The sequence below is a fragment of the Heptranchias perlo genome, chromosome 10 (genome assembly GCF_035084215.1).
Source record: "Heptranchias perlo isolate sHepPer1 chromosome 10, sHepPer1.hap1, whole genome shotgun sequence".
NCBI lineage: Eukaryota > Metazoa > Chordata > Chondrichthyes > Hexanchiformes > Hexanchidae > Heptranchias > Heptranchias perlo.
In genome coordinates, this window is record NC_090334.1 from 61,449,934 (window position 1) to 61,477,421 (window position 27,488).

Below are 27,488 nucleotides of genomic sequence, written 5' to 3' on the forward strand. Positions count from 1 at the left end.
GTGGTTAGGAAGGACCTATTTCCCTTAGCAGAGAGGTCAATAACCAGGGGACATAGATTTAAAGTAATTGGTATAGGGGAACTGAGGAGAATTTTTATCACCCAGACGATGGTGGGGGTCTGGAATTCACTGCCTGAAAGAGTGGTAGAGGCAGAAACCCTCATCGCCTTTAAAAAGTATTTGGATATGCACTTGAAGTGCCATAACTTACAAGGCTACGGACCAAGAGCTGAAAAGTGGGATTAGGCTGGATAGCTCTTTTTCTGCTGGCACAGACGTGATGGGCCAAATGGCCCCCTTCTGTGCCATAAATTTCTATGATTCTATGATGTATTTCAGGAGCTCTTGGAACGCAGGACATTTCGCCCCTAAATTGGTCCTTTTGTCCTCGTTTTTTGCTCAGAAAATGGGCGCAATGAGAACCAATTTCTCCCCCTCAGTTTCCACCCATGGTGCTCAGAATTCATGGGTTTATAATACATTCCTTTACAGTTTCTATGGGTTCATCCATCAGTACATACATGTTATGACAACTTGGCCTTATGCTCTATTTTGCAGCAAGCTTACAACATAACTAATATGTGTTATTAAAGGAGCATACATCAAAACAACCATGTCATGTTTATAGATCAACCATAAATCAGCAGTACAGACCTTTTAAAGCCAACAATTCCACTTCTTTTCTCAGGAACACAACTCCCTAATTCTACATTATTAGGGGTTAATTTTAACCTAACCTGCCCAGCAGGAATGGGGCGGGTTCCGTGAAACACCTGATTTCACGCTTTGTTAACTTCAATGGAGAGTAAAATCGGATGGGATATGAAATGGACGTCCGACCCTAAACTGCCCCGTTCCCACCAGGCAGGTTAGGTTAAAATTACTTCGTCAGTGTCAGTGTGGCTCATTCTCACCTCTGAGTCATAACATCATCGGTTCGAGCCCCACTCGAGGAACTTTACCACAGAATTTAGATTGACATTTTAGCGCAGTGCTGAGGGAGTGCTGCATTGTCAGATGAAGTGTTAAAGTGAGGCCCTGCCTGCCTGTTCAAGTGGATACCCTGGCACTATTTGATGTCCTAAAGCAACACCATCAAAAACAGATTAACTGATCATTTATCCCTGCTGTTTGTAGGACTTTGTTGTGCACAAATTGGCTGCAGTGTTTGTCTACGTAACAACAATGACTACACATCAAAAGTAATGCGTTAGCAATGAAGCACTTTGGAACATCTTGAGAACGTGAAAGTCATTAAATAAAAATGTTATTTAATTTGTTTGATCATACATTGGGTGTTTCACATCTATAAATATTTCTCAGTTTTACAGGTATAATTATACAAATTGTGAAAATAAATAAGGAAAGATTTTTTAAAATAAAAATCCTGGTTTTAATGGTATTTTCTGCAGGTGTGAAACATTATATGATTAAAAATGTTACGTAGTTTTGTAAGCTTTAAGTAGAGGGGAAGTTCTTTGTCTTATATATTTCCCATCTTTTATAATCTCTTACTGCTACAATTGGGATATTTTTTACCAACTTTGTTTCCAGTTTTGGATCATTTTGTCTTCCTATGGTACCATAAACCTCTTTATTTATTCACAGTAAGAGGCATCCATCTGAAGTCGACCAAGCTTCTATCAATTTTACTCAAGTAGTTATTGTGTTAGCTCTAGCCTCCATTAGGAAACCATCTGACAAATTCCATCCTACACATGGAACTGGTTGAAGTGTGAACTTTTGCAATGACTCCAACCAACGGCCACAGAAATCTGAGATGAATAAACAATTTACCACCTTGTCACTGAACTGCTAAGTTCTACGTATATTTGCGATCCAGCCGACAGTACATCACAAATTTCAATAAATGTATACTATAACCTCAGTTGATAATTTTGCCAATAATGAAAAAAATTGCAAAATTATTCAAAAGTCAAAACCAAACAGCTAACTAGGGAATGTACCCTACAAGAATTAGTTGATTAATCCTTCACCAGTTTTCTTCCGTTCTTCTCAAACAAACAAAAGGGAGGTAATATGTAAGAAACAAATCAAATAAAAGGGATTAGGTTCTGAGCAAAAGGTAAATATTCAACCATCTTCCATTAATTCTAAACTGTGGAACACAGCCAACATGAAGTGCTGTATCATATGATTAATACTCCAGGAAACAACACTGCACTGCAGCAAATAAATCTACAGTTGCACTCAGTTAGGTCTACTCACTTAAAGTACTCAACAGGCAGCCTACATCAGAAATCAATGTACCCCTGTTATGTTCAAGAGATCAGACATATTTCACTTCAGAGTTTACATTTCAACAATTTGCTTTGTTGATAATCCAACTTATTATTACATTAATTAATCTCACTTTTTTTTGAGTGGGCAGGGTGGAGTTCTGATAACAAAAATCAGGAAAGTCTAATTAGGCCAAAGCCTAGAGTGCAGTGCACCATCAAGGCGAAAAGAATCTAGATTAATTAAGGAGAGAAAATTTGGTGAATCAAGAAATAAACATTAGGTAATGCCAAACTCCACTCCCTGATCTCAAAAGAAACTTATTACTTATATGTATGTCCAGTATATCTGTATAATCCTATCTTGATTTTATTTATTCAAAACAACCTGCGGAAAAATGAAGAGGTTAAGTGACTAAAAAAAAGTTCCATCAAATGTTTGTTAGTTTGTGTGTTTCTCACATTGTACAATTTTAAATTAGAATCCCTAATTATGATTTAAGAATTTTATTAAGGTTTAAAAATGTCTCTGTGTGTTGCATTGGTCATTACATCCCTGCCCTCTGGAAGTCCCTTCCTAGATCCTCTGTCATGCTTGCTACCTCCTTTCCTTCTTTCAAAAGACTCCACAAATCATCCACTGTGCCTTTGCTCCTCCATCCAAATGTTTTCACTCTTCCTCCTTTTCGTCTATTTGGAAACTACTGGCCTAGAAATGGCTGCACATGGTACAATCCTCGAAGAGTGAACAAAAGATTGGGCCACTGCCAGCGCCACAGCAGCCCTCAGGTAATTGAAGACCGGGTCAACAAGTTCGGAGGCTAGAGGGGGGAAGGGAGATCAGAGGCTAGAAAGAGAGATCAGAAACGGGGGGGAGGGGGAGAGAGACCAGGGGCCGGGAAGAAGAAAGATCAGAGGCCAGAGGGGAGAGAGATCAGAGACCAATTCGGGGAGAAAATCGGTGGTCACGGTCAAATAGATCAGAGGCAATCGGAGGGGGGAGGGGGGAGAGAGAGATCGGAAGCCAGGGTGGGGAGAAGAGAGATCGGAGACCAGGATGTAGATCAGAAGCCAGGGGGAAAGCAATCGAAGGCTGGGTTGGGAGGGCGGAGAGAGATCGGAGGCCGGGCCAGATTGGAGGAGGCTGGCATTTTTTAAATGAGCGGTCAGGAGGAACACTCCTGCTCCTCCTAGTTTCACATTCAGGGAAGTATGTTTCAAAAACTTTCCTTGTTGGTTGTGGCCTAACAGGTGGTCCCAAAGCCTGGTTTTCCTGCATGCAGCCAGCCCTGTTGCTATATAGGCAAATGTGGCAGCTAATTTTTGAATATATTTTTCTTCCAAGTACTATGGGGCAGTCTTTACACAGGGGATACCAGTAATCTGTGGATAATACTGTAATTCTTTGCAGAGAAATTTTCTCTGACAACCCTGTTCAAGTTAGTGCAGAGCAATCTCACCACAGAAATAAAATTATGTTATTTATTAGCGTAGAAAGTTATTAGCTTCAAAAACAAAATAAAAAGAAACTGAGAAAACTAGTAACTTAATCAGACTGATTTTAGTACCTGGATTTGTTCTTGTTTAAGACACTGAAACGTGTGGTGTGTCAAGATGCTGACTTGCATTTATTACCTACTTCTGTTGATTTACCCACTATGTCAATGAGATCGTACATAAATTAGTTCAGGGGATAATACAGTAATCTTAATATACAAGATTAGTTTGGGAAATGCACACTATAACCTTGGGGTTGTAATAATGTGTCAAATATTTTTTAGAATAGTCAGGTAGTAACATTACATGCTACAAATAAAATGATGCTAGGCTGCAAATGAGTGTAAATGACTGCTGAAGGAGGAAGCAATGATACGAAACATAAGCCAAATGATATATTCAGATGTTGGATGTTAGGCTTAAGTGATCCATTGAGTAAAACAAATGATTTTTCTATGATGCGCACTATCTCTGTTCAACTGAGCAATGATAGAAACTTCTAATGGAACATATTGCAGCCGTCATCATTCTTTTATTACAGCAGTCAATTTGTACTTATAACATTGGTCCAACAGGTAAAGTATGCTTAATGAAAACTACAGAGTTATCTCAGTACAAATACATTAAATCGGTGATAGAAAGGAAATACTACCTTTTGTTGACTCATCCTCAATGGGTTGTTTAAATACTGTAATGTCTTTGAAAGTGCATAAAAATAAAACCACCTTGTCGTATTCATTTCTTATGGGTGCAATTTGCATGTAGAACCAAACCGGAGTTCCTGCCAACAGAAAAAAACACATACACTGAACAGGTCATTCCACAAAAGGAAGTCAATACATGCTCTACTCTAGCACATAAAAACTAGTTTGATCTGAATAACTGATTGGTCTTGTTTATTGCAGACACTGGCTATCTGATCGCTGGAGATAGTCCATGTTTATCTGGATCACACGGACTATCTCTGGAACTCCCTCATTAAACTCCTTTGGCTCAAAAACTGTCTCTCAACCTTCAAGAACCTTCTCAAAACCCAACTTTTCAAACCAAGCCTTCGGTAATCCATTCTAATCTCTCCCTCCATGGCTCGGGATCTGTTCCCTTATCTTTTTCTATTTGTTAAGCAGCTTGGGATATTTATTACATTAAGGGCAATTTATACGAATGCAAGTTGTCTTTGTATACACTATAAATTTTCAGCCTGCAATCGCTGTCACAAAGTCAGGTAGATTCCTGCTGGATGTTAGGCTTATGGGGGTGTGGGAACAAATGAACAAAATGTTTGTGCATGTGATTTGTAGTCCATTTCAGGGCAAAGATGGAGGAAGAATGTTGGCTTTTCCATATGTGCCGCGTGAGCCGATTAGAAGGGTTATATGCTTAGTCCTGTATAAAACCAAGATTTCAGGTAGGCCGAGTAGTGGATGTTGTTTCAGTCTATGATTAGTGGCATGGTGCATCAAGGATAACCATAAAAACCATTCCAGTAGAAGGATACCAAATGTAAGCTTACCCAGGTCACATGTCAATGTTGATACATGTCGTTATTTAATAGAGAATTTTAGAGCTATACCTGAGAAAAGTAAAAAGGTAGAAAGCAAGATCTATGGGCTACAAGACCAACTCAGAAGCAGGGAAAGGGACAAGTTCAAAATGTGGTCACAGGCAGAATGAGAAGGTACAATCTTCACTAGAATAAATATGAAGCTTTGGCCAGTATCGGGACTGGGAAGCAGAGCTGAGCAGGTGGCCACAAAAGTACCAAGGGTATTTCAGTAATTGCCAGGGGAGAGGGACTTCAGATGAAGAGGAAATCTGTAATAGTTATGGGAGATTTTGATTGGTGAAATGCAACAGCTTTATTCTGGCATCACTTATTTTTTTTGGAAAAAAGTTATGCTGATGACAGCATTCTATGATATTTGAAGTTAAAAGTCTATTTTGCTCTCTCAAAATGAAGTTAATGTACACACAGACAAGATAACAATCTGTACCTGCATGGCCAGGTGAGGATTTTTAGTACAGAGTATGAATCAACGGCCCAACTGTTGAGTTTTCTAAAATAGCCACAATGATGCATTGTTAGCAGAGTTAGTGATGCATACTTGAATGAGATCCCAGTGAGTAATTCACTTAGGACGGATGAGATTTACTCTTAAGAAACTCAAAAATATGTTTCCAGAACCACTGGCGCAAATATTTAGAAATTCTTTAGATAAGTTTGTGGTACCAAAGAACTAAAGAATGGCAAGTGCAGTGTCCTTGTTTAAAAAGGGATCTGGGGAACTATTGATCGTTTCTCTCAGTAAAAATTCTAGAATCAATTATCAAGGACAAGTTGGTTGAGCATTTAGGGAGTGTTAAGAATTCCGGTCTGCCACAGGTATCTACTCGGGTTCAGTGGTGTTAGTCGCTCCATTAGCGTTTTGGTTGCCTGCTTTTTTACAGAAGTTAATTACCACTGCTTTGTATCTGCCAGTACGATAATGAAATCAAGGAGTCTAAAGATGAAACTCCCTTGTGGCCGCATCCCTGTGCTTTAAGCACATATACTCATTTAATCTATTGGAAGGCAGACTGAGTCATAACTAGGCAAGGTGTCATTTGATTCAGTTCATAAGCTGCTTTGTTCCAAGATAGACAAAACATATGGAACATTGAGCATGATGAAATTCACTTGGTATAATCGTTACAATATCTGTTCACATACTGTTACAAAAATAATAAAGAACATGTATTCCAATAGCCCACCAGAGGGAATCTTATCTTAATGTAAAAAGGATGTCCTAACAACCAGAGCAGAGACTGCTTCTCCCCCACAACCTTTCTGTTGCCTTTGCTGGCACTTCTATTGGCAGCATGCTGAGATGGATCAAACCATGGCTGCATAATAGGAAACAGAGGGTCTTTATAAATGGCAGGTATGCTGGGATGAGTGGGGTCCTGCAAAGCTTGGTGTTGAGACAGCTATTCTTCAACATTTTAAGAAACTATCCAAAAGAAGGTGTTGTAGTTACCTCTTAAAGTATGAGGATGATACCAACATAGGAGGGGTGGTTTATACTATGAAAGATGGCGATAAGATACATGACGATTTGGACTGTTTGAAGAAGTGAGCTGACAATTTAGAGATAAAAAATAAGCAGCAGGATTATAGGATTAATGAGAAAATAGTGAGACTGAGGCCTACACAGGAAGTTAAGTGGGAGCCAGATTCGAGGAGAAGAGGCGTCTTCAAGGCCCTTTCCCTCCATTGGTGGAGCTGAGGGCTATTACTGCCGCTTCCTGGGCCTGGGCTCTACTGCCACCTTCCACATGGTGAGCCCAGTAAACAGAGGTAAATGGATCAGAAACCAGGAAAATCCACCAGGGATCCGGATCCAACCCCACCAACATTTGCATGTGGTGGGCGGAGAAGGACCAACGGCAGGGACGGAGAGACAACAATCCATGTTGATGTGCTGGGGAAGCAGTAGGTCTCACCATTTGAATTCTCCCTTATTGTCCACCACTATCCTGTCCATTTTGGGTCAGATCATGGAGGAGAATATACCCCGTGGTCTTTTCCAGCCTTGAGATTTTCTGCGTTTCAATGGTGTGCTACTTCAGGCACCACAGAAAATAAAGGGCTCCCTCCTCCAGACAGCAGGAAACTCGAAATAAATGGAGCTGTAGCTGTTATTAAAACTGAGTCATTCAATACTCCATGGATCTGAATCTGATTGGAAAAACCCAAAATACCATTCAGGAAACATATGCATCACTGCCTGGAATGCATTACAGAAATCAGGAATGTACAGCTTGCTTTGGAGTGGCAGTAGTCAGATGTGCACAGTATCATTTAATTACTTCACTGGATGTAATAGTACTCACAGCTTAAGTACTGTGTGGGAGTTTCGCTTTTTCATAGCCAAAGCAAAGCCATGAGCTAAATGTTTCATGGTATGAATCACACCAAATTTTGCAAACCTAGTGACCTATTTCCCTCCCACTTATTTGCTATGGTGCATGTGTTTAGCAGTACATTATTACTAAGCTGTGAGTAGAGGTTGCATATGTACTTCAGTTGAGGGGCCAACATTTTACTTGTTCTTTAAATGATAGCCTCGCCATTGTACTAGGCAAGCATTTTTTAAAAAATTATTAAATAAGAGCTTACAAAATAGCATAATTGCCTTTTTTCTTCTTCTTCCCCCTAAAAAAAACTGTTAATTGAAAGTAGAATGTGCCTGCAAGACTTTGCCCCTCCTCTGTTTCTCCAACCCTTCTTCTTTCCTGGTCATTGGATGAAATTTCAAAGCAAACATGAGCTTGAAATAGATTGACACTGCCTTATTAATATTGATTCAGTGATATATAAATAGCACGCCGTGCCACTGATTAAAATGGTACGACAGTGCTTCCAGGCACTGTGCAGCAACACACAACTCAAAAATAAAATGCAGCTTGTAATTTGTGTGAATCTTTAGAATCGAGTGAAAGTGACTACGCAGATTCTCAATGCTACGCATTGTTTCAAACCGTCCAAAATTTCATCCATGAAGTGAGTAAGAAGTGTGCACTTCAATTTCTGGGTAAGATAACAACAAAACTGGAGGACCTTTTCTTTTTAATAAGCTGTATTGTTCAATCAGTAATCAATATGTTTTAATGATTCTGTTTAAACAATCTTTAAAATCACTTAAATAAATACCGAAAAGACTAAAATTGCACAGCAGTTTGACTACCATCTGAAAGAGGATATGTTAATGCTTCAATATGATCCTTCAGTCACATCCAAAACAATCAATTGTTCTCCTTCAGATACCAACCAATTTGATGTGCACTTCCAACATTTTCTGTTTTTACTTTAGACTTCCACCATTCGTAATTTTTCTGTTTACCTACTGATTCTCCGATAAAGTAGCTGTCTTTGTTCCATTTACATTCTCAAATGCTTCTCCATCTTTAGCTGCTCAGATGAAGTCACTCGCAAATTAGTTGTTTAGTGATATTTATTTGCCCAGTTTATGAATAATTTGATAATGAATAATCAATTCATTGAATCTTTGCTAGACTAACTAATGTAACTTAATTAACAGTTTTGGGCTTAATGTAAAAAAGGGAGTATACAGTCAGATAAGCTGTATTTCAAGCCTTCAAAACAGGCATCTGCCTCACTCACATTCCTGAGACCGCACTGGTCAAAATCATCAATGCCATCATTGTGACCGCTACCACAGCTCCCTCATCCCCTTCAACCTCTCTGCTGCCTTTGGCACAGTCAACCATTCTCAAATGTTTCTCCTCTACAGTCCATCTCAGTGGTATTGTTCTCTCATGGTTCCACTCCTACCAATCACATCATTGATTCTTGCATCCAATAGCTTCTCTTCCCTTGCCCATACAGTCACTTCTGCTGCACTCTAGGGCTTAATCGATGGCCCCCTTTCTCTTTGTTATTTAAATGCTATTCCTCAGCAATATCACTTGGAATCATGAAGTCAGATTTCACTTGTATGCCAACGAGACTCAGCTCTACCTCTCCACCTTCTCTATCTATAAATGCAAGTCTTTCTTTTTTTTCTCCACCAAGCCCCAGGTCTGTCACCACTGTCTGACATTAAGACCTGGATAAGCCAAGGCTTCCTTCAGCTAAATATAGGCAAAACCAAAGCCAGCCTCTTTGGCTCATGCAATTATCTACATGTCTCCAGTCTCAACTCAATCAACCTTCCTGGCTGCTACCTCAGACTGAGTGCGAAGGTGAGGAATCTGCCTTACTGCTTGACTCAGAGCTGAACTTCTTTCCCCATATCCAATCCATTACCAATTCCACTTTCTTTCTCCTCCAAAACATTTTCTGCCTGCACCCCTACTTCTCCATCCTCTACCGCCAAAGCTGTAATTCATGTTTTTATTACCTCAATGATGATTTGTCCAATTCTGTCCTCATCAAACGCCCATCAAATAACCCTTGACCCCTCTGTCCTTGCAAACTACCGCCCCATCTCCAACCTCCCTTTCCTCTCCAAAGTCCTTGAATGTGTTGTCGCCTCCCAAATCCGTTGCCATCTCCCCCACAACTCCATGTTTGAATACCTCCAATCAGGTTTCTACCACTGCCATAGTACTGAAATGGCCCTTATCAGAGTTACAAATGACATCCTATGTGACTGTGACCATGGTGAACTATCCCTCCTCATCCTTCTCGACATGTCTGACACGGTTGACCACACCATCCTCCGCCAGCGCCTCTCCTCCGTCATCCAGCTGGGTGGGACTGTGCTCGCCTGGTTCTATTCTTGTCTATCCAGTCGTAGCCACAGACTCACCTGCAGTGGCTTCTCTTCCCGTTTCCGCATCATTACCTCTGGAGATCTCTGTGCTCCTCCAATTCTTGCCTCTTGCACATCCCCAATTTTAATTGGTGGCCGTGCCTTCAGCTGCTTAGGCCCTAAGCTCTGCAATTCCCTCCCTAAACCTTTCTACCTCTCTACCTCCCTCTCCTCTTTTAAGATGCTCCATAAAACCTACCTCTTTGACCAAGCTTTTGGTCACTGTCCTAATATCTCCTTATTTGGCTCGATGTCAAATCTTGTATGATAACGCTCCTTTGAAGCAACTTAGAACATTCATAGTGGATGGAAAATCATAGATTATGCACTCACAATTTGCCAATTTGCACTTCCTTCCTGTTCCACTCCTCATTGGGAATGCCGGATCACAGAATCACTCATGACAAGTCATCCAGGATACCACAGCCTAAGGCCACACTGAAGCACACATCACCATGACATCCATCCAGATGAAGTTACTTTGGCATCCTGTGCTCCCAAGAAATTACTTGTAATATTCTCATCCTCATAATCTCACCCCTTCACTCTTCCAACTTATGCTATTTCTAATTTCCTGCTCCCTCTACTCTACCACCAGCAGCTACTCCTGTGGCCACTATGCAACCACTCTCTGGAACTTACTCCCTCAGCAATTCTGCCATGACCCACCTATGGGTTTCTAAAAGCATCCTACAGACCCTTCTCTTTAACCATCAGTTCACTCCCTTCTAACTCTTCTTTTGCCTTCATCACTCCTGCTTAGTGTCCACTGCCCTGTAAATCACTCTGAGGTGTCTCTCTGTACATGAGGAATGCTATAGATATGTTTTCTGTTGTTGTAAGAGGTAGGCCCTTAGCACCAGGAATTTCCTTGGGCGTTTTCCCGATCAGCCACTGTAACTTTGGCAGAAAATCCACAGGAACTCCATTTCCGCTGATCTTCCGCCAAAGTTATTGTGACCGGATATCCAAGGATATTCCCAGACATAAAAGACCATTTTGACCCATCGTGTTCATTCCTTCTGACAGACTGTGTACAATTGATATCACCAGTGACTCTCCCCAACTTATTTAATCTTCTGAATAACCACAGATAATTCCTCAAGGATAAAACTCTATGAAATTTCTCCCTGGCACCAACGGTGATTGAGCCAAAACTCAAGTAACTACCTAACATTACCATTTACATGATTCAATCTTGGCTAATTACATTATGTAGATGACTTTCTCATGGTCCTAAAAAGACTAAATCCATAGTGTTCGATAGAATATTTGATTATGAACATCCATACAACTGCTTCAATGAACTGATTTCACAGCCTTTGTTCCCAGTTGGGTTCTCCAATTTCACAAATATCTCTACTTGGGAGCGGCTCTGAATCATAAACATTGATATATTCAATAACAACAGCAAATAGCATTTATAATGCCTTTAATGTAAAAAAGTCCCAAGGTGCTTCACAAATGGAAATAGGGAAATGGATAGTGAGCCATGGAGGCACAGATTAGGAGTAATAATAGAATTCTAGAATTGTACAGCAGAGAAGGAGGCCATTCGTGGGCTATGGGAAAAGAGCAGTGGAGTGGGACTAAACTTTGAAAGGGATATCCAATTAGTCCCACTCCCCTGCTCTTTCCCCTCGCCCTGCAGAATGACTGAAAACCCAGTTGAAAAGACAGGTTTTGAGAAGGCTTTTAAAGGAGGAGAGAGAAATGGAGAGATGATGGGCTTTATGGAGAGAATTCCAGAGAGTAGGGCCAAGGCAGCTGAAGGATTTGCTACCAATGGTGGGCAAAGGGAGGGGGACACACCAATGATCAAAGTCAGAGGACCAAAAGGTTCAGGGAATATAAAGCTAAAGGAGGTTCCGGAGATAGAGAGGGATAAGGCTGTGGAGGGATTTGAAGATGAAGACAAGGAGTTTAAATTTAATATGCTGGGTAAATAGGGTGTCAGTGTAGGTCAGCGAGGACAGAGGTGATGGGCAAGAGGACTTGATGTAGGACAGCATACCTGTGGCTGTACTTTGGACAAGTTGAGGTTCGTAGAATGTGGAAGATGGCAGGCCAGGAACGAGGATATTTGAATAAACAAGTCTAAAAGTAACAAAATACACGGATAAGGGTTTTGGTGGCAGAGGTGAGGGTAGTGGGAAGCAAAGCTACACTGGTAAAAATAGGCGTTCTTGGCGATTGGGTTTGAAACTCAGCTCAACTCAGCATGGTACAGAGTGCCAAGGTTCTGCACGTCTGGATCAGTCTGAGTGATTGAGGATATGGGGATAGGGCGGAAAAGTGGAGTTGAGGTAGAAGTCCAGCCATGATCTTACTGAATGCCGGAGCAGGCTCGAGGGGCCATATGGCCGACTCCTGTTCCCATTTCTTATGTTCTTGTTGGCCAGGGAGGGGGAGTGGAATCAGTGGCTAGGAAGCAGAGTTCATGATGGGAGCAGAGTTCATGATGGTAGCTGAAAACAATGGGTTCAATTTGCTGGATATTAAATTGAAGGAAGTTATAGCTCATGCATGACGATGTCAGACAGACAGTCTGAAAGCACAGAGATGGTTGTGATTCAAGAGAGGTGGTGATGCAGAGCTGAATGACATCAGCTTACATATGGAAGCTGACCCTGTGGCTGCAGACAATGGCGCCAAGGGACAGCATGTAGCTGAGGAAACCAAGAATAGAACCTGGGGGGGCTCGAGTTGACAGTGTGGGGGCAGGGAGAGAAACTATTGCTGGAGATGTGTTGACTGCATTTTAACCTCTTCAATCATCTTTTCATAGAGCACAAATTTCTTTCACGTAACAACGCGAGTTTGTAATTGTTGGTAGTGGTGCACAATTGAAATTTGCAGAGAGGTCGAAAAAGTCCCAAAAATAAAGACCGACCCAGATAATTTGATTTCTGATGATTTTGTTCTGTTTACATCACATTTTCATTCCCCAGGATCTGTGCTTCTAGTTTTATTCTTGATATAGCCACAACAACTTCCTTTGATAGAGGTCTATGTATAGCTGTATGTACCTCTCTTCATAGCATATCAGTCTTACTGGATTACATTAACTGAGTCACAGCAGTTAATGTAACATTCACACTTCGGTAGTCAGTTTCCAACATATTTAGTGTAGGACAGTCCACAGTTAGAAAAAGTCGCACATTAGAAAACTTGGGCCCAAAATTCCATAGGCCTTTGCTCCAGGCAGAAGTGCGGTGATGTGCCCACTGGGCACCTCTGTCACTGGCCCCATCAGAGTATCTGAAGTCAGGGCGAGGTTCTCTAATTAGCATTAAAGTGGCACACCGCAAGCATCCACCGAAGTAGGAGTGGGTAAATAATGCGATGATGGGCAGCTGCACATGTTACTCTAAGCACGCCATCCCCAGGGCTGGGTTGTGAAGTGCCTATCACGTACCTTTGTAGAGGGGGTGATTTCTGCCCATGGATGCTGCATTTTTGGGCGGTCCAGGTCAAGACCAAGGCTTGGACCACCAGATGGGCTCTACTTATGTCGCAGAATGCCTCACTCCTCTCGGTATAACCCAGGCTAGGAAATTCCCAGCCTGGAAATTCCCTTCCATGACCACACCCCTCCAACTTCAGGGGCCATGTTTGGTATGGATGGAGGATCTGCCTCAAATAGGCTCCTACATAAACTCAAAGCAGATGCTGCGCCCTGTTATCCGGTTCCCGATCTAATTCCTGGGCCTTTTCCCATGCTCCTGGTAGACTTAAGTCTGGATTGCACTTGAAAGGCCCACAGAAATTCAGGACCCATTTCTCCATAGCTCAAATATAGTGCCTCAAACTCCTTACAACCTTCCTCCTGAACTTTGATATTTTATCTAGCTTCTCACTTCCTGTCAAGCCCTTGATCTGATCCTCTCCTATTTTTAGTAGACTTTTACAGAAAGTTCCATTATTTCCACTACAGTACCACAGCAGTTAGATAATTCCTTGGTTCAAGCTCACTGACTTAAAGCAGGACTATCTGGCTCTGTGGAAGTGCACCCATACCGTGTTGGAAACATTGAAGTCAGAAATCTGCACACTCACCATTTGAGCCAGAATAAGATGCATGGAACTATACAATCAGAAAGGGCAAGGTAAAAGATAACAGCCTTCAGTTCCTCTTGCAGCTATCAATTGTCCTAAGCTAAGCTGTTTGCTGTTTGTGGAGTCAGCAGAAAGGCATCTCATTTCCGTGGTACAGGTGGGCACAAGCACCACTTCAGGTGTATCCCCAGTGTCTACTTGCCCAATACTGCTGGAAACACTGGCACCCATCTTTAGTGGGGGTTTGGGGGGGGGGGGGGGTGTTGCCCGACCATGGTGCCCTCTACCACCTGAACAAGGGGGCCGATCTGTTAAAAAATCACTTGCCTGGCCTGGACCCCACTGGTGTGGCCCACATCTGCCCTTATGGTGGCCGGTATGCCTCATCTCACTGGGCATACCACCGATAGGTCAGATCCCGACTCAGTCTGAGAAGCAGTCCATCCCTGATTCCTTCCCTAGCCACGATTTGCCTTGAAGAGGTAGACAGAGGTTCCACCCATTAAAAGGCAATCAGAAACCCGGCACAGCCTGAACTCCTCCATTTTTCCAGGTAGTTACACCAGTCTCCCTTCGTAATTACTGGGGGAGACCCCCTGAGGAATTGTGAAACCTTGATTTTCAAATGTGTACGTGTTCTCTGAGTAGGGAATTACTGAAAAGATAATGGCCAGGAATTTCCTCGGACCAGCTCTGCCGCTGTAAATCCGCCAGAAGTGTGGCAGAAACCCCCTTTTAAACAAGTAAAAGGGTTTCCACCACATTTCTGACAAAGTTACGGTGGCGAAGCAGGAGCAGCTCCGAGGAAATTCCTGACAAATAATTAGTGTAAAAACATCAACTATTTATTGAGTTAGTTCTACAATTAAAAGCAATTATTAAGTACTAACAGAATTATATATAGTGCTAGTGGTAAAGAAAATGTTGGGGCAAAACATTTAAAATAATGAAATTCTATTACTGAGAGGCAAATGGATGGTGAGGACAGGAAATTCCATGGACCTTTTCGAGGGTGGTGGAGGTGGGGCAGGATTTTCATCCACCATGTGCCCTGCCAGTGACCCTGTCCAAGTTCCTGAGGATGGGGTCATTTGAATACTCAGGGTGGGCATTATTGTAGTAGCGCAACAGAGGCACTTATCCCACTGAAGAGGTCTCTGGGATCAATTATCTTGGTTTGCTGCAGCAAAGCAGTTTCCTCAGGCCCAGAATGACGCCCACTCTCAGCAGGTTAAAGTCTCATTGAGTTTATCAAGATCAAGATCGGTGGAATTCCTAGGGTAGCCCAGGAAAGTATGCAGACACCCCCAAAGTTGTCTCTGGGCATAACTGGCACAGGCAGAAGTAGTGCCCACCTCCTCTACAGCACAATTTTCTTAGAAATGTATATGGGGCAGGAACCCGGTGGATCCAGCTTTCCGAACAGAGTAGTGCCAGAGTTTACACCAGAATTTCCAGCCCTAACACTCTATTTTTGAATTATCTCTCCAAATAACAATTCTTGATTAAAGCTGTTTATATGATATACAATAGCTAAACAGGACACCATAAAAGTCAGGCTGCGTATGGGTATGTTTTACATCCATGCATTAAATATGTCATCTTAATGTACTAATGAGCTAAATTTAGTGCTTAAAAAAAAATCACTTGGCACAAGGAGACGAACAAATAAAAAAGCCTTGTGGAGAAAGCATTTTAATAAATCTTCAACATAGGCTTCATTCCATAATCTAACCCAAATATGCTGCTAAAAATAAACACTGTTAGTTTAAGATGAATATCACTGAACAGTCTAAAGTAAAACAGGTGTTATTACCGTCCAATATATCACCCAGCCACAAAACAAGAAAGACAAGCGCTTATAGTGGCAATATTATTTTTCATATCATGCTATTTCAGCTTGAAGATAGACTGCTAGCTGAACAATATTACTCTTTGTATCAGCATTCCAGGTATGTAGGTTGTGCTTTTATTGATGTATTTTCCTCACCAAGGTAAGTATCAAAAGATCCTAGCCTGCTCCTATTTGGCTCACTGCTTTAAAGAAACCCTGCCCAATCACCGTTTTTAAAAAAAGATTTCAGAACCATCAGCATTCTCTTTTTTTTCAACCAGCTCACGTGAAAATCTTTTTAACTTCCCATTTAAAAAAGTATTTTCAATTTGCATCATTCCAAAATATGTTTCAAATTAGCCACAGGGAAAGGTGCTCTCATACAGTGCTAAAATAAAACAGACAAGCTGAGTCGTTGGATAGTAGATCATAATGTCATCACAACAAATACAGAGCCAAGTGGTTGTGATTGGGTCTTTGGACTCTCATCCAGTTTATCAATGAAAAGCCTTTTAAAAGTTTTTATTGAGGTCCGCAGAATTTACTTGGGCTATTCCACATTACACGTTACATTCAATAGTACTTGCAGAGCAATGAGGATCCTACACAATTCTAAATTTCAGTAACACTAAACACTGAGGGTTGATGAGCACAGGGTCTTCCCTTGGTGATGGTGGGAAGCCTAGATGGGCAAAGTAGGTGGGTCAGGAAGGTCATTGGGCACTGGTTCAGTAAGGTTTGGGCTGTAAATAGTCATTGGAGATGCTGCCGCAGGATGAGGAAGAGTATCCCCGCTCATCCAATGAAACTGGCTTCTCTTTGGATCAGTGAAAAAATTACATTGGGCTAGAATTAAATCTCAGTAAGGAACAGATGGTTCTTAATGGATAAAAACAAGCTATTCTGACCGTAAAGGGTGCTCGTACTAACTGAAATGGTCAAAATCAACTCACATATTCGAAACACTGCATGAATCAGTAATTGGTGAAGAAGTGGAGTTAGTTTATGTACATTTTTAAACAATTACCGTTTCAAATTTACCCCCAAGAAAAATCTTAAATTATTTGGATTTATAATTGAATCTATTTTTTAACAGAAATTCTGTATCATTTACTTACTGTTCTTTTTATACAGAAGAACTTCAAAGCAGTTTGATTCATAGTTGTCAAACGTCTGTCTGACCTTCTCAATGGTCTTCTTATCCGTTAGGTCACCATACATGAAACTGGACAGAAAAGGAGGAAAACAACACTATTTAGAATATCACCCCTACTCCTGTTTCTGCGGGTGCCGTGCCCCTGTTCTTAATTAGATTTGTACTAGACTGGAACCACAAGGAAAAGTGATATTTACTGTTGGGAATGGGTGAATCACCATATAAAGGTTTCACTGATTCATTCAATATAAGTATTTATCTGTAATACAACATAAGAGTATCTTGTGCACCGTAAGTACTCATGTTATGTAATGAAGTTGTGAGAGGGAGTTGTAGCACTGTTATAATCCCATTCTTGCCAACTGTCTGCATTTGTGTTGATAGTCAGCATTTGGACCCATTGGCCAGGACATTTATGGAGAGGCAGGGAGGGAGCGGGGAGGGGGATGCACATTGTTGCAGCCGGGAAACCTAGAAATGCAGGTAACCCAGCTCAACCCAACCCATTTAAATTTTTGCCTCTGTTTCCCGGTTGGCAGCCAGGAGATTGGGAGGAGGAGGTGTCCGATCGCAGGAGGGTGGGGTCTGATCATGGGTGGGGGGGGGGGATCTAATCGCAGGGGGTGGGGTCCGATCACGCAGGTTTGCTTGGGGGGCTGGGAGGAAGCATTACTACTCCTCCTGGCCTACAGGCAATGCTGGAAAAGAACATACCTGCTGGATCCGGTCGTTTTCGCCTCCCTTCAGCTGTCGGGTTTCCCAAGTCCTGGGAAACCCGCCCTGCAGCCATTAAATTTAAAACTGTGCTAAATTTTGAGGCACACAACCTCATTAAAATATTTAAATGATGGGCCCATCTCTGGAGAGCAAGTTGTCGCCCCCCACCCCCCGATCCCCCTCCATTAAAAACCGAAGTGGGTGCATTAGAGGCGGGTTGGGGTCGAGTTTCAAATTTTTGAATTTTTAACCCCCCCGCCTGTCCCGGGAGGTTAAAATTCCACCCATTGTTTACGCTTGTTAGAAATCAACAGGAATTCAAATTTCTGGCTCTCTTCCAAGGTTGCCCCATGAGTCACCCAGGCCCTGTACTTCTACTCATGTGCAATAAGCAACAAGTTTCACATAGTTGGTGGAACAGATCAGCGGGCAGAGAAGGAGAGAGACAGGCAGGAAGTCAGAGACAGAGAAAGGTCACAATTACTTCAGCACGCTGTGGCCACACAGCTGAGTACGGTGCCGAGAGGCCTGCTGAAAACATTAAAGTGGCACTGGTTTCAAGGGGGAGAAGGCAAATTCTGGAAATGTGGCTGAAAAGAAAAGATTGAGAGCAGTGCAGAAAAGAGCAGGGACAGCAAAGAAAGGCATCATTAAGAATTTGTGGAATAATAGCCAATGAAGCATGAGTAATTTGGTCAGAGCTTATGATAACATTAGAAGAGAAGGGGAAAGTATCACAATTTAAAAGCTTAATTTCATTTTTATCACTGCTTTTAATATTTTAAATGTCTATTTTTATTAAAATGTTATTTAATTATTAATAATTATTCATCATAACATGTGGGAGGGAGAGGACAATGCAGGCTGAACCATTATACAGTGCAAAATGCTGGAAAATGCATCAATTATCAAAAATTTCTGGAACCAGACCTTTAGGAAATAAAGGTACAGCAAAATCGGGGCTGTGCTCATCTCTTTCACCAGAAACGGGGAGGGCTGGCCTCACTAAATTTTGCAAGACAAGTCCTCACCACTGCCCCCACCCCCCACCCCATTCATCTGACTAGACTCGCTGCACATGGAAAAAGAACACAGAAGGGTAGATTTTGATTTGTGCGATAGTGTAAAACGGGCGATAGCGCATCGGCAGCCTGTTTTACATAGCTCCTGATTTTTATTTCCATTATCTGCAATTGTTCTGCTGAAGGGAGCAACAGATTAGGCATCACCATGCTCATGATGAATGCAATGTTTTAAGTAATTTCTCAGAAGTGCAGGAAGTGGAGCAAACAAGGACTCGAGCTTCCCCCAGTAAAATTACAGGTGCAAACTGCACAGGTGGAGGTTATTGACCAAATGAATGCAGTCTCTGAGTTTTGCCATACCTGGGAGCAAATGGGGAAAATGTCCATTGACATCAAAAGAAATGTCACAGTAAGTGTATGCATCTTTGGATACATGCATACTGTTACTTCATAAAAGGCAAAGATCCAATATAAATATTTTTCTGCTGTATCCTTAGGTAATTTAGCTGCAAAAAATACACAAAGCATTGACTCCTTTTTACAATCCACATGGGTTCCACCTATAATGGGTAGTCTGCCAGCCAGTTAAAAATTCTGTGCCCTCTCCAGTTGGTGTCTCCTTTCCACTAGGGAAGTGATAAAAGTTTTTACCCTGAAATGCATTTATACAGGAATGAACTGGTGTATCTGGCACATGTCCCTTGTGGTGGCCTAGAAGGATCCTGTTTCATAGAAGCTTAATGCTGCAGTGACCTTCACAAATATGGGAAGAGTCCTTGACATTGTCTGTAAATAAGCCTGCAGCAGACGATACATGTTGATTATTGCCCCTTTAGTGAAGTGAAGGCGGTGAAGGCCAGTCTCTCAAGAGATATCCAGATGGGAGTGACATGTTCTGTAAACACAGCTCCTCCAGTATTGATGGCAGCAAACATGAGGTGTCCTTGGCTAGAGGATGTTGTGTCCTTATGAACTGATATTCCTCATCTAATTAATGCAGCACAATGGAATAGTCAAAGGTAGGCTCATCCTTTTAACTTTGTTAGCTCCAACTTGTACTGCAGCAGTAATTGCTAAGACTCCAGGAAAAGGTCTCTTAGCAAACTGAAGGCTTCAACAAAAGGGCAAACATTTAGAGATAAACAGAAGTACGCAGGATGTGCAATACACAAGTAGAGGAATGGTCACTCCAAAAAAAACTAGACTTCAACATTCAATCAAAAAACAGCAACCTTGATTGAGGAGACACTCCAAAGTTCAGACCCATTTCCCTGTCGTGCACTGAGCAATGTGCACACTGAGAGCAGAGCCTTATTTGAACTTGTACAATTCATTATGGGACCCAATTTAAATAATTTATGTATGGAAATGTGGGTTTTGCTTTCCATTGGTATCGACTCTTCACTCTGCCTAAAACCATGGACCAGAGAATTGGACATTACATGAATCAGGTGCACAAGGTCAAAGGTCCTGACTTTCCAATCTGCACCTCCACCAGTGAGGCTCTATTTCGCTAGCGGAACCTTGCAAAATCAGGGTTCTTATTCCTTCAACAGTTGTATCCCCTTCGAGCTTTGTGTAATCATGTTTTTTCCTCCAATACCAATGAAAATTGTTGGATATAGTTGTAGCTTAAGTTGAAACCAGCCCATTTCCCACTGTACTTTCAATGTGATGTCTTGTTTTCAGATGTGAAAGACTTATATTCAGAGTAATTTAAGTTGTCCACTTTTTGAACTTGTTGGTTAGCTTTGGTTACTTTCCGAGATTGGCATGTAAGTTATAACCCCTATACTTTTTGAAACATTTGGGATGTTTATGTTATATATTATGGAGATAGGGATTATTTTATTTTCTCCAGTTAGCCAGACCTGGAGTTCTGATCTCAGAAGTTAGGAACAATTCATTATCCTTCACAGCACGTTCTATTTCCAGTACTGCTGTGGTACTCTAATACATTTTAGCATTCATTTTATTTTAATAAGGACTCAAAACTTTACACTTTTCAGAATTGATGGGATGCTGGATTTTTTTAAAACCACTTTTTTAAGATTTTAAATAGTACTCAAAAAGTAATGATGAAGAAGGAATGCAAATGCCACAGCATTGATTGTTCCAGCTATATTACAAAGAAGAGTCAATACAGCATATCTAAATCATTGCAATCTATCTGGCAGGATAACAATCAACAAACTGGGTCTGAAGCCTGTGATTGGTACAGGTGACTAGGAATAAGTGGGATGACAAGAGACTAGATATAAAGTGTAACAAAATTCTCCTTTTTCAGATGACATACATGGGGCAGAAGAACAGCTTGAAAAAAAAGTGGGGACAAAATAAACATTGGAGTACAGATATGACGAGCTGTCACTAAGTTATTTTGTGAATTTGTAATGTTTCATATTCTATTTCTACCAGTGAGTGGAACAATTTATGTGGGATTTCACATCTCATTTCCTTTCATCTCTGCATTAGGTGACATATTTACAAAATAAGATAAAGAAAAGAGCTTATGTTCATGCAGCTGAAAATACTAATTGATTGTATTATACAGACCATTAGCAAAATGAAGCCTGCAATTATAGTCACTCATTGTAAAGAGACGTAAGGCGACTCAAGTAATATTTGTAATATTCATTGATGAAAAAAATTAGAATGTTACTGGGTTTATGTAAATCTAACAATTGGATCATAAAGCAGCAGAGAAATAAATGATCTACACAGACCAAGGCAACCAGTAAAAGCATTATCCGCACAAATCAGAATTAATGGCTTGAAGCCATTAAACCTGAGGGAGCAGCAATAAAAAAAAATGAATGTCATAATCAGATCCAAGTTATTCTATTTAAATAAGAGAAAAATATTTCAACACTGCTGCATACATACAATATGCCTCGTACTATATTCTACATGTAATTATGAAAAAAGAACTTCAATAATATAGAAAAATGTCAAAATTCATAAAACGTAATTTCATGTTCTTATTTCCAGTGTTTCATTGAAATGTTGGACAATGGTGCAAAAAGTTAAATTACAGTATGTGGAAAACAATTACATTATTAGTAAGCAATTACCAGTAAGTATAAAGAAATATTTAGATCTAATGTTTAAACCTTTTTAAATATTAAATACAATGGCATCAAGATTTCAATGCATAGGTTTTATCAGCTAGAATCTTTTTATATTGAAATTGTTCTAACATTTTTCTGTTCATAAATTAAAATATGCTGCTGTTTCTTTGTGAATTCTAATGTGATGTTCATGTTTTTTCCTACCAACAATGCTTTGTTCAGGAATGGAAGAGAAAGAAATGAGGGTGAAGATTAAATTTGTTTCAATGATTTCAAATTACTACCCATTATTATCCACTCTTTGCAAGCAATTACAGGAGTAAGACATCAGCTATAGATGTAATCAATCAATTTTGTTTAAAAAAGGCTCAATATAATATTGGCATCATTTCTGTAGCTTTGCATAATTTTACATACATTTTTAATTGTTGTTAAATGGTGATCTTTTTTCAATTTGCAGGTTACAGAGCTACTCACTGTTTGTAAAACTGTCTTTTCACAATTTTTAAAGATGTGTGCACTATAGTGTCCATCAACACATATAGGTCACTTTTACTTACAGCTATTGGGTGCCCTCCATGCTAGTTAGGAACGATTAGCTTACTGATCCCCATCAGACCCAGACTGTAGTATTCTCATTCACAAATTTCATATGAGAAGTCCAAAACAAGGTTACACAGGACTACAAGATCCTCATCTTTATTTTCAAATCCCCACAGCCTCACTGTACCGTATTTGAGTAATTTCCTCCAGCCATACATCACACCTCTGTTCCTCTGACTTTCAGTTGCTGTTAATATCCTATTTTCTATTCCACCATCAAATGATGCTCTTTCAGGCGTTATGCCAATGTCCTGTGGAACTCTTCCAAAACTATTTCAATTTGCCACCTTTCTCCCTACCTTCAAAAGTTTCATAAAAACTTAATCTTTGACCATGCCTTTGGTCTCTTCCCAACCTCATCTCTTCCAAAGTCCTTTGCTTCCTTTTTGTTTTTCTACCTTTCCCCCTTGTAAAGCACTCTGAGAAATTTAAGTGAGGAGCACTATATAAATGTTAGTTGCTGTTGTATACTAAACATTGTTTGTCATGCCATTTTATCCTTTCTTGGGTAATAGAATGGGTGTGAGTAAATAAATGATCTCAATTTTTAAACCATGGACTCAAATACGAAAGTCTACTCTCCTGCCTTCTCCGCTCCTTTGCAATCGAACCCACCCACCTGTTCCAGTCTTCTGAGGTTCCCCCTCCAACTTGGTCTCTCCTATTGTAAGTTTGTTACATCACCTCCCTGACCATGGCAAAATGCTTGGCATGTCCTCCTGTTAAGATGAATTCCATCAACTTCCTCAATAGAAAGGACTTCCAGTCCCTGAATGTACAGATTGTGTGTGACAACATGAAGGAACATGCATGTCAACATGAGATTTTCTGGGAACAAAAAGCAAAATACGGCAGATGCTGGAAAACTGAAATAAAAACAGAAAATTCTGAACATTCAAAACCAGTTCTGAAGAAGGGTTATAGATCTGAAAGGTTAACCTACCCTCTTCTCTCCACAGATGCCGCTCGACTCGCTGAGCATTTCCAGCATTTTCTGTTTTTATTTGAGATTTGCTGGAAGTTGTCACAACGCATTCATCCTTTGGAAATGAGCCCTCACTGAGCTCTTCAATGAAGAAAGTAATATCAACAGATGGCTTGTGAGTAACAATATATAAACCTCCTGCACCCATGGATAATGACCCCCCTGAGGGTTGCCCAAACAGCAGCAGAGGGGTGCTACAATGAGGCAAGTGCATTCAACAGAGTGGTCAACAAGAGGTCCTCAGGGTCTTAAAGGGTACCTTTGTTGGGACGGTCGGTGCTCTGCAATGTGCTCTAGCTCATATGTTCTTCAGTGACGTAACCTGTTGTGCCCGGCATAACTTCACCATCCAAAAAGAATGGATGTGGACATTGCTAGGGAGATGGCCTTTTGCTTTGGAACCAGAACTACATGGAGAAGAGCATTAGGATGGCCAGCGCTCAGAGAACTCATTCACTGACTGCCGCAAGGGGCATCAGAACATAACTGATCACTGAAGTCCTCTCTTCTATTTAACACTGTTGTCAATTTTAAATCGCAGCAGCTTTAAAGTGGGCGGGGGAAGGGGGCAAGTGCAAAACGCACTTGCAGGCCCAGATTTCAGGCCCCAGGGTATTTTAACTTCCGGGCTTCATCTGCATGCTGCAGTCAGCTGTCCACCCAAAATGAGTGGAAAGCAGCAGCTGGCTGGCAGCCAGGAACGAAAGTCCAGGTAGACAGAAGCTGTCAGATGGCACTAGAGGAAGGCTGGCCGGCAAGCAGGTATATCATGGGGATGGGGTTTCAGAAGGGTCTCGTGAGGGAGAAGGAGGGAGTTCTGGGTAGGGGAGGCTGCGATTCTCCTTGAGGGGCAAAAGGAGCAGTCCTGCTCCTCCTGGCCCCACAAATGAAAGTTTTCCATTTACCTTGGAGAGTCTCTTTGTCTTCCCGACAGTTGCTGAACTGCCTACATCTGGTGGGAAAGCTACGGCAGCTTCCCCGCTCTGGCCCGAGTTTTAAAATGCAATCACAGTCACATTTTTAAAATCATTCACGGGGTCTGGGCATCACTGGCAAGGCCGGCATTTATTACCCATCCCTAGTTACTCTGAACTGAGTGGCTTGCTAGGCTACTTCAGAGGGCAGTTAAGAGACAACCACATTGGTGTGGGACTGGAGTCACATATAGGCCAAACCAGGTAAGGATGACAGGTTTCCTTCCCTAATGGACATTGGTGAACGAGTTGCGATTTTAACTGCAATCCAACAGCTTCAGGGTCACTTTTGCTGATACCAGCTTTTTATTTCCAGATGTTTAAAACTGAATCCAAATTCTCAAACTGTCATGGTAGGATTTGAACTCACGTTCTACTGGATGATTAGTTGAGGCCTCTGGATTACTAGTCCAGTAATATAACCACTACACTACTGTACTTTGACATAATGGGATCACGATTTGCAGAAATTTATGAGGTCCCCACCTGCTTCCGGCGGGCTCCTCAGCCACTGAACCGCAGTGAGCAGTTAAAATGGTGGCCAGCGGAAATGGGGCTGTAAGACTGCAAGCTCCATTTTAAAGGCCCCCCCACACCATTCCTGCCAGGTGGCGTGTGTTAAAATTCCACCCTAAATTCCAACTTTGTCACCACTGCCATAACTCTTTCTCCCCTACCTTCAAATGAAGGAGTAATCCCTCAGTCCAGTATCCATCCTAGAACACTACAACACGTCAGACCTCTGTCCTATAAGACCTTGCCAGTAATCATCACCCAATTGAATAAGTTAGCACAAAATAAGTGCACCCTTTCCTTATGATTCTAACCTCTATGAATAATGGAACACTCTCCTTTAATACAACAAATTTCAAAGTGAACAGAACCCAATCTACTCTTTCCTGACACCATACTTTCCCTGCATGTCTAAATGTACCTTTCCTTCTCCTATTCTAGTGCTTCTTCGAGGTGTAACCTGAGGGCAGTATTGTGAGAGGTGGTTGGCTACAAAAGGCTCACATGACTGAGGTGACCTTCCAACTTTGGCAGCTTGCTCCTGGGATGGAGCCAAGTCATCAGATGATTCATTCTCAAAATATTCTTTCACACATGTAAAACCAAGGTATTGGGATTGCAGAGGATAAACTGTCACAAAGGTAACTGAGTATCAGTAATCTGGTCAGAGACATTGGACTCAATTTTAAAAGTGAGAAACAGGTGGGTTAGGGGCGGGGGCCATTGAAAATTTCCACTATTTCAGATCTGCCCCCAACCTGCCCATTTCCGGCTTTCACCGGAGCGGGAAGAGGGCCGGGCGACCAACCTGCTCCCAGAGGCGGGTCGGGCCTTAAAATGTTTCAAGGAGGCTTCAGGCCTCCATTTTTCTGGACTTCCCATTTCAACCCCAGGGGGCCGGGATCCCCAGGCCTTCTGTTTTACACCTCGTGAAAGGAGGCGAGAAGGCCCGAGACTAACAGGTTGGTGCCTAGAAAGGCACAGCTTGTGGGCCCAGAGGAACAGGAGTGCTTTCGCCAGGCCCAACAAGTTTACCTGCACTGACCCCCCAACGATCGCGGACACCCGACCCCCGATCGTGAAAACCCCCCCCCGCCCCCGATCGCGGACTCCCTGATCCCCGATCCTCCCCCCGACCCTGATCCTCCCCCCACTCTGATTCCTGACCCCCCTCAATGATCGCAGACCCCGCATTGACCCCCCGATTCCGACACCCCCCCATGACTCATGACCCCTGTGCCAACCTATACCCACCCATGCCAACCTATGCCCCCCTATCCATACAAACAATGATTTACCTGCAGACGTCCTCTCCCAGGCTGGTCTCCTGTCCGACTGAGACCAGCCTGTCAATCGGACGGGAAACTGACAGAAAAAAAAACGTCCTTATGTCAAAATCATAAGGACGTCTGGGAAACCCATACTAATGGGTTTCCTGTCCTCAATTTGACCCCCCCCCCCCCCGCCCCCCGCCCCTTCCCGGCTCGGTTTGAAAATTCAGCCCATTATCCATGCCTATCTGTAAAGTAATTTTCAAAGCTTACGCATGCAGTTGATAATATGGACAAGTATTTCCTCCATATAATTGGTAATTAAACTTCGTAACCACTAAAGTATGAAAAAAAATCAATTCCCGCATTTTATGGCAATCTATGTTTTAACCTCAGTAATGAATCTTTAAGGCTATGTTCATAACTTGGACGTACGGTAACAACATTGTAACTCACCACATTCCCGGTAGGACTACAGCTCCATTATCACACTCTGCAATCACAGAGGAATGATCCTGTTGTTTAATCACAGAGTCACTGAGCCGTACGAGGAAAGTAAATTTGAAAGAGTTATGCCTCACCAAAAGCAATAAGCCAATGTTCTTCCTTGAATTCTCTCCCAAGTGAAAGAATTCCCGGGACATTGTTCATTGGTGAGATGTGCTATGTGTTTGAATTGTTTTAGCAGAAGCAATAAATTTTAATGTGGTATTTAAATTAATTCTAGAATACTGCACATTAAGTATGCAATTCACTGCAATGGATTATTGCTTTTAATCTTTTCATTCCAGTTTACTTTAGCCTCTCTAAGGCTACAGCTGCAGAAGTACCATGCTGATTCCAACCAGGTATCTTTTTTTGGCCATTTATTTTTAGAAGCTTGCACCATTGCAATGGCGCATCTATGCCACCGGGACCCTTGAACGGCATGAAAGAAAGAGGAAATTATGGAGGAAGTGACTTATGCCATTAATTATTTTCCTGGGAGTTTTGGGCCACTCTGCCATTACCCTCGCCTAAACATTTAGAAGGTAATTATCATGGCTCCACCCCACCCCCCACCCCCAAATTCAAATCAATGGTGATTGTCATTTTTATATATTTAAGCCAATTTTCACACCGCTGTTACTTAAACTTAAAAATAATGGTCTAAGTGGCCTGGCAGAAGCATGATATAACGTATTCACTGAATCAGACTTCTACTTTTAAACGATGCTGAAAATAAT

At 41.7% G+C, this 27,488-nt stretch overlaps 1 protein-coding gene across 1 annotated transcript in view; it reads right to left on the reverse strand.

Moving 5' to 3' along the window:
- The window catches only part of kcnh5b (potassium voltage-gated channel, subfamily H (eag-related), member 5b), a 236,730-nt gene that overhangs the window by 182,205 nt on the left and 27,037 nt on the right, over nt 1–27,488 (reverse strand). The window contains exons 3-4 of the mRNA XM_067991044.1: nt 17,066–17,172; nt 4,390–4,518 (exon numbers count right to left, since the gene is read on the reverse strand). Of these exons, the coding sequence (XP_067847145.1) occupies nt 4,390–4,518; nt 17,066–17,172 (236 nt within the window). The remainder of the gene's footprint in view (nt 1–4,389; nt 4,519–17,065; nt 17,173–27,488) is intronic.